Source organism: Solanum dulcamara, chromosome 3 (assembly GCF_947179165.1).
Source record: "Solanum dulcamara chromosome 3, daSolDulc1.2, whole genome shotgun sequence".
Lineage (NCBI taxonomy): Eukaryota > Viridiplantae > Streptophyta > Magnoliopsida > Solanales > Solanaceae > Solanum > Solanum dulcamara.
Window position 1 is genome coordinate 73,313,256 of NC_077239.1, and position 8,564 is coordinate 73,321,819.

Consider the following 8,564-nt stretch of genomic DNA (forward strand, 5'->3'; position numbering starts at 1 on the left):
CATCTTGTTAGTAAAGTATACATCAAAAATAGTTTATTTTAGTATTATTGTGCATTTTAATATTAATAATTAAAATATTAAGTACATGATAATTAATAGATATAAAGTAGAAAATATAGTGTCATTATTTTTTTGTAACTCATGTAAGCACAATAATATTTTCTCATCATTATTTCCTACTAATTGCCCTCAAACGATTATTCACATTCTGGACGGGTGTTTTCTTCTTTGCGTTGCGTGTGTGAGAAAAAGATGAAAAGCACTATATTGTGTTTACATTTTGAAGTTAGTGTAGTGAAAGAGAGAGTTGAGACAAAGAAAAATATTTCAAGTCTCCAACTTATTTGTTATACAAAAGAGAGTAATAATATGTTGAACGAAAGTGTTCTTTTGGTTAAGCTTTGTACTCTTCAGCTACTTTGGAATTATTTGAGTTATACAATGTTGTTGGGTTGTTATATCCTATAAGAGACAAGTCAAGAGTTATATTGTTGAATAGGTGAAAATTATGCTCAACACTGCTACTTTTCTATAGCCTCGTTTGTCATTTTTACTGCATGCATGCCAAGTACTCTACTTGTCAAGAATCCAAAGACAAGTATCCAATGCTTTGAAATAGTTTGTTTCTACCCAAAAAACTTACAAACACACAATATAAATTAGTGTTGGTGCTTTCAAGTTCTCTGTGTCACATTATTATGCAGTCCAAAAATAAGTACATAATTACCCTTTGCTTTTCCCAAAAACTTATTACCCCCATCGTGATTGTTGTTGCAAGAATCCCCTTACTCCTCCTGCCTATTACAGAAGAATCAAAGTTGACTATACATATTCCTCCTGTTGAAGAATGTTTCATATCCATTAGGAGTCACCACATTACAACCACCAGAATCATGGTTTATTAATACTGGTTAAACTTTTTATACACGGAGAGTGCGTAAAAGTTAGTAACATGTTATACTCAGTTAAACTACATTTATAGTGTAAAAACTCTAAGCACTGACAATGTAGAGAAGTAAAACCTTACCACTAAACAAACTAGATTGGCTGCCAAGCAATGTCTATACCGCTATAGACAAGCAGATTGAAAACAGAACATTACCTGTTCATGCAAATTTTGATCCAAATTAAGAACAAATGAACATTTCTACAGGGAGGCAAACAAAAACGCCTGGCTGAAGATCACTTGTCCTCAAGAGTGTGGAATGACTAATGCAATTTACCATTAGACACATGCTAGCTATAGAGGTGATTTAGTTCTTTCCATGAACTTAGTCCACCCAGCATGATTGTTGTGGCTGAAGAAACAGAGTCGCGGCCTTTCCTTTTAGGACTTCAACCTTATATGGTGCATAGTTGATTCTAATCGAACAGTTTTCTTTTATGCCTTTACGAGCTCTGCTTCAATATCATGGAGATTGCCTCTTTGATATTTCACATGTTATTCCTAACAATGCGATCGCAACCTGCTGTTAATCTATTGTTAGAAAAGAATAAATGAAACATATGTGATAGCAGGATCAGTTAGTTGAAGGTAATCAAATGCATTACATAATAGGATTTAGCAGTAAATTTAGTCTTTGTAAAGCAAGGGACATTGAGAGAGCAAGTTGAGTACTAAACATCATGTTTTATTCATCCTAACTATTACATAAGAATCAAAAGTCAAGTACACATGCATAGTCACTGTACAATTTGTGTTAGTATTCTGGTTCCTATATCAGAAACAAATTTGAGGCAAATAAACCAAAGAATGAGCTATTCATCACAACTCAAATGTCTATCAAGGTAGGCATATCAAAATAATACTGTAAAGCTCTATCACGATCTGAGATCCAATGTTCTAGCCCTGACAGAATCACTATCTGCCAGGGATGTCTCGCGCTCAAATATGTAAGGCTGATAACCTGCAGTAGTTGACAGGTTACCTGAGCCACCACTACTGCTAACAGACCTTTCAATGTCATCAAGATCAGCAATGAGAGAAATTGGTCTCTCCGGTATGGTTGGAACAGGTATCTCAGCGTCCAACATGTTCACAACCTGGTCCATTGTTGGCCTTGCGTACAATTGTGGATGGGAACAAAGAACAGCTACCAATACATACTTCTCCATAACTTCTGGATGGCCCAAATGCGGGATATTGTCTTCAAGAACATCTAATGCTCTGCCTTCCCTGACTAATGACCAGGCCCAATCAGTCACAAGAGTTGGCTGCCCATCATTAAACTCTATTATTGCTTTCTTTCCACTCAAAAGCTCAAGAAGCACGACTCCAAAGCTATAAACGTCGCTCCTTTCTGTCAATTGGCCATACAAAGCATACTCAGGTGCTACATACCCCATCGTCCCTGCTACACGAGTGCTCAAATGCGTCATCCCTTCAGGAGTGAACTTTGCCAATCCAAAATCCGCCACCTTAGGCTCAAAACTCTCATCTAAAAGTATATTACTAGCCTTAATATCCCTGTGAATAATACCCGGTTGTGCTCCATAATGCAGGTAAGCCAAACCTCTAGCAGTGCCAATTGCAATTTTCTGCCTAATACCCCAACTCAATTTTTCATGTCTCTTCCCAAATAAATGATCATGAAGACTCCCATTCTTCATCAAATCACAAACAATGATCCTTTGGTGACCTTCAAAAGGGGTTGTCGCCGTGCAGTATCCTCTTAAAGCTACCAAATTCACATGCCTAACACTAGCAATAACCTCCACTTCATGTGTGAAATTTGCATCTCCAGCAACTGAACAATTCTTGAACCTCTTCAAAGCTACTTCAATCCCACCAGGCAACACACCCTTGTACACATTCCCATACCCTCCTGTCCCAACTATGTTCACCCTCGAGAAATTCTTCGTGGCCACCTTAATTTCATCGAAAGTATACCTAATCAAAGTAGTACTACCACTAATCGAATCCAAACGAGAACTCAAATTACTCTCCAATCTCCTAGTATTCCACTTTTTCGCCAATCCAATTTTCCTCCGCCAACACAGAAACCAATAACCAAACACAACGAGTGCGAAAACCAACACACAAACTACCACAACCACAATGATAACCACATTCTTCTTACCTTTCCCTGAGCTAGCACTACTAACATCAAGAAGAAATAAACATTTTGCAGTACCCTCATCAGCCGGTCCAAAATGATTAGCAAAAGCAGCTGCATAAACCGAAGGATAAGCCGCACAATCGAACAAGTTTCCAACAGAAGGACCAGGTAAATACGAAGCAAGACCAGATAAGCTAGTAGTACAAGTAGCACAAGGAGAATTGTTCTCTAAAGACTGATTACACGAAGAAACAATATTTGTAATCGCAGCAGGGGATACCTTAGATTCGAACTCGAAACGGGTTGTGATATTCATACAACCTTGAGAGATCCAAGATGTTTGAAATCCACAAGTTCGCCGGATATCGAAATTGGGGATATAATCGTTGACCACGGACTGGTAAGAGTTCCAGCAAGAATCGGCTGAAGAAAGAGGTGGGAAGAAAGAATTGGTGCGGCGGAGATACTCCGATTGGACTAGGCGTAAACCCTGACGAATGTGTTGACACTGCGCGGTGGAATTCAAAGTGGGTCTTCTTGAATTTTGATCTATGAAATTACGAAGTGAGCTAAAATCAAGAGGACATGATGAAGTTGGAGAAGAGGAAGAAGTTGTAGTTTGTCCATAACAACAAGAGAATGATAAGCAAAGAAAGAGGAAGAGACGATGAAAGGCGAACATGATTGATTAAAAGTTGAAGAAACAAGATTTATTCAGCTATACGTGGATGTAACATGTAAACACTTGTAATAAAATTCTTGAGTTGGAGATGATTGATCTTCTACCACTTTCATTAGTATATAGTAAGTAGTAGTATTTTAATGCAAAATGAGTGAATATTCATAACTGGCAGGCAGCCAAGATTTTGGAGTTTTTGGGTTGTAGTAGTTGTGTAGGTTCTGGGAAATGGCTTGGAGGGTTGAGAATTGATATATATATTATTCTGTCTCTCATAGGGCTAACTGTTTAGTCAAAACTTTCAAAAAGGGATTAAAAGTCAAGAATACCTTCTTCCCATGATCAACATGGAGCTTCATATTAGATTTATTACTAATTAGTAGTTATGCTTGACAAATAAGGGAGATGATAAGTTGTTTTGTTGATAACATGGTTAAAAGATGTTCTTAAATTCTTTAGAAAAAAAAAACTTATAAATGTAAAAGCATATCTGTAGAAAAAAAAAGGAGGAATGACATATATCATATATGAAATGGAAAGGAAGTTGAGCTTTTTGTTTTAGGGAAAATACCTGCTGGTGATCAATTTATGACTTTTAGGTCATTTTGGGCAAATGCCTAGATATATTTTAAAATATTTATAGGTCTATTTGATAAACTTATAAAATTACTCAATTATTCTTTAAAGTCATTTTATATGTATGTGGATGAAAGATAGCATGCACTTAATAAATCATTAAGAGAAGGTCAAATCCATCGATGGCACCTTAATGTTGGCACCAGCTTTTACTTAGACATTTAAATCAGGAGAGGTTCATTTTAGACACCTAATGTAAGGGTCTGATGTGTCATTTTGACACTTTTTAAACAGCTGGCACCTCGCGTGTTTTTCACTTACATGAAATGCGTAGAAGCTATTTTTTCATATGATGTGGCATCAAACAAGGCCTATAACGGTCATATCTCTCTTATCTATATATTTATGCCCCATCTTCTTCATTTTTGCCCTAATTTTTTAGCTTGTTTCTCTGATTTGAAAATAGAAAAAGGCAAAAATGAGTTCTCTTCTTCTTTGTTTTTCTCTCTTTCATGTCACTCTTCTCCTACACTTCCATGTCGAGCTTCTCCAACTCTTCCATGGCCTCTTTAGATGAATGTCGATATTGTAAATGTGGTAATGAAGCACTATTAAAGACTTCTTGGACCCAACTAAATCCAGGTCGTAGATTTTTTACTTGTAAACTTTCAAAGGTAAAGTAATTCTTTATGTTAATATTTTTACTCATATATTGCAACTTTTATTCAATGTGAATCTTAAAGCTCCATTTATTTCTGGTAAGTACAACAAAAGAGGAATAAGTATTTTCTATTAATTGTGGACTTCTAAATTTTTTTTGATTGATTTTGTAGAAAATGGGTGGCTGTGTTTTTTTATTGGTATGAAGATCGACACCCTCCTCAAGCAAATAAGGTGATCTAGGGTTTGTTGAAGAAAGTCAAGGCTTTTGATGAAAAAATAAATCGAGCAAGAAATATATTTATTGTTGGTGTGATCACTACTGGGTTGGTAATGTTTGGAATACGGAGATTGAAGCCTAATTGTTAAAATGTGTTGTGTTGTTGCTGTAAAGTTGTCTATGTTTTGGATAGGTGGTGATGTAGTATTATTTTGATGTTGTTGTTGCTGTAAAGTTGTTGTGAAGAAATAATCTTCATGTTGTTGTTGTTGTGAAGAAATAATCTTCATGTTGTTGTTGTTTCTGTAAATTTCTAGCTAGGACACATTTGTATGTATTTTGATTTTATTGTTGTATACAATTTACAATTCACTTCTTGTTGAAGTGAATACATATTTCACTTATTAAAAGTTCAAAATCCTACATTGTAATTCAAAAATAGTGGACTGGTTAATACCAAAAATATTATATGACATGACAATTTATTATCAAAAATATTTAACAATATCACAATGTAACTCAAAAACATAATTCACAATGAACTCATAGTTAGCATTATGCTAAATACCACGATCAGTGGACTGGTTTAACAAGGTTACAATCCTTAAAAGTGATTACGTTACACTTTATGTTAAGCTGCTAAGCAATCCGCAAAAAGTATTCAAAACTTCAAGTTGCTGTTACTTCTTTTTGTTTGTCATTTGCTGCAACTGGTTGGTAGTGACTGCATCTCTATTTTTTCATCTCAAGCTCTAGGCTTAAAACCAAGGTCTATGCTTGTTGAACTTGCATCCTTAAATTTTGAATCTGTTGTCAAAATCCTTTGACTTGAAGTCCCTCGCTGTTTTTACAGAAAAAGAGAAACCAAAATTAGTAAGTAAGTTGCATGCACTATTGAAGATTAGTATGTAACCAAAGGAGAAAACAACATATATTGAGTATTTGGGTTCCATTTGCACTTGTGAATATGCCAAATTCAACATTACTTGATCCACCATATGATGGCTTCTTTGTCCCCCCTCTTGCAGAGTCTTCTCCAGTTGTTGCAACTCCTCTCTTTTGTCCAACAGTCTTTTTTCTCCTCCGAGGTAGTTGACTTGTTATTCCTCTTGTAAAAGGAATACGTGTATCCACATATGATGGTGGTTGACTTGAGCTTGTATCATTCACCCTCTTAACTCTATTTGTATCAGCACAAACTATTGTTGAAGAAGCATGCTTGCTTGTTGTTGTTGATGCAGGTTGGCTGAATGTTGTTGGTTTAGGTTGACTGAAGTTTTTTGGTTCAGGTTGGCAATTTCCTTGTGAGCTTTGACCAATATATTATGAATTATGGCTAGCTGCTTCTGAACTTTGAACAGTAACCTGAATATTTAACCACAAAATATATGTTCATTAAAAATTCAACAAGTGATTAAAAAAGACACAAGCAAGTATAAATTATGTTACCTTGCAATATCTCTTGTTATGACCTTGTTGTTTACGCATGAAACAAGTCTATTTCACCCCTTGTTTGGATATTTTTTCATACTTCTTTCTTGGTTCATCTTTGCCCTTTCTTCTACTTCTTGCAGGTCTGCCAAGCATTGATTTAGGTTCAGGAGGTTTAATCCTTGTATTGTTAGTTTCAGGCCACATCTTCATATTTGGAATTGGTGAAATGACTATAAGCCTTTAAGAAGGTATCATTCTTATACTAATAATCCGCAAGAGGTTCAGACTCATGTTCTATGTGGCACAAAGCAGCAATAGCATGTTGGCATGGAATGTCTCTCAGTTGCCAAGTTCTACAACTACAGACTCTATCAGCCAAGTTAACTGTATGCCTGTACTCCCCTTCTCCAATCTCAAACCCAACATCAGCATTCCAAAGCACATTGCATGTCCTAGACTTGTCCTTATTCTCTTTTAAGATAAATCTAGACATAGGCACAATAGCAGATATCCAGGTGTTGACAAACTTAATCATGTCCACAGTTCTTGTCATTATCTTTCTCCTAATTTCCTCCAACATTGTTATTATAGATTTGTGTCTACATGATATGATCCATAAGTTAAAGGTCTTACAAATGTTATTTTCAACTACATCACATTTGAAATGCTCTTGAAAGAATTCCCTAACCCATGACACCTTTGGATAATGCAATAAGTCAGCACAAATATCCTTACCAAGTTTGCTCATTTTATGAAGCTCATCCTTGAACTTCACTTCAAAACTTACCTTTGAACATCTCCAGAATTGTTTTCTCCTTTTCTCTCCTTTTCAGGTTTGATTCTAATTAGACTAAATGTGTCTAGCACACATTCTAACTTCAGTATTTGATAGCAGTTCAGCAACAGCTGCATGAAAATCCTGCAAAGAAAACAAAATGCAAGTCAATACTTAATAGATAATTTAATAGCTTTAGCAAATGTAATATGTAATTACCTTTTGCATATCTGTCATCACAGTAAGACCTTGTCCAGTACCCAACTATAGGTCCTCTTTCAAATAATTGATAAAGAAATTCCAACTATGCTTAGTTTCCTTATTTACAACTGTCCAGGCTATAGAAAAGATCTGATTATTTCCATTCTTGCCAACTTCTACTAGAAGTTCACCCTTGCAAGCACCCTTTAAGAAACAACCATCAAATCCTATTATTCTTCTACATCCTTCCTTCCACCCCCTTTTCAATGCATCCAAGCACACATAGAAGTATACAAATAAATTCTTTCCTGGTGTAATTTCTCTATCCATTCTTAAAAAAAAGAACTACAAGGATTGATCTGTTTTATAAACTCAGCATAATCACATAATCTTGCAAATTCCATATTCCAGTCACCCATGGATTCTCTAAGAATCATTAGCTTTGCCTTGTAACAGATGGTCCTACCCACATACAATCTTAACTTCTCCCTGCACAATTTTTGTATTTCCTAAATCTTTATGGATGATTGTTTAGTTATTTCATCCCTGAATTTATTTGCTAGGAATTTACTTGTACATATTTTGTTCTTATTTGATGGAGAACACTTATGTATAGGATGGTAGTTCTTGATCAAAAAGTTACCAAAATCTCTATCAGTTGCACTATAACACAACCATTTGCATTTTTCTTTGAATTTACATTTAGCTCTCACTCTATGAATTTCATTAGGCCTTAACTTAATCTGATAATTATTTTCTACTACATAATTTGCCAAAGCCTTTATAAATTGTTTAGCATTTTCAAAAATTATTCCAACTTCAAAAATAGAGACTTCACATTCAGCATCATACATGGCATTTTTACTCTTCCTTCTTCCTGGTTGATCAACACCCCTAACAGCTTCTACATCTTCCACATTTGTGCTATTATCACTATCACAGTCTGAGTTATCAATATAC

General features: G+C 35.3%; 1 protein-coding gene across 1 annotated transcript; it reads right to left on the minus strand.

Moving 5' to 3' along the window:
- Positions 1-1,610: 1,610 nt before the first annotated feature.
- On the minus strand, positions 1,611-3,977 carry LOC129882872 (probable LRR receptor-like serine/threonine-protein kinase RKF3). The gene has a single exon (XM_055957361.1). It carries the CDS (start codon positions 3,739-3,741, stop codon positions 1,822-1,824), a length of 1,920 nt encoding a protein of 639 aa, XP_055813336.1. The 5' UTR covers positions 3,742-3,977; the 3' UTR covers positions 1,611-1,821.
- Positions 3,978-8,564: the final 4,587 nt, after the last annotated feature.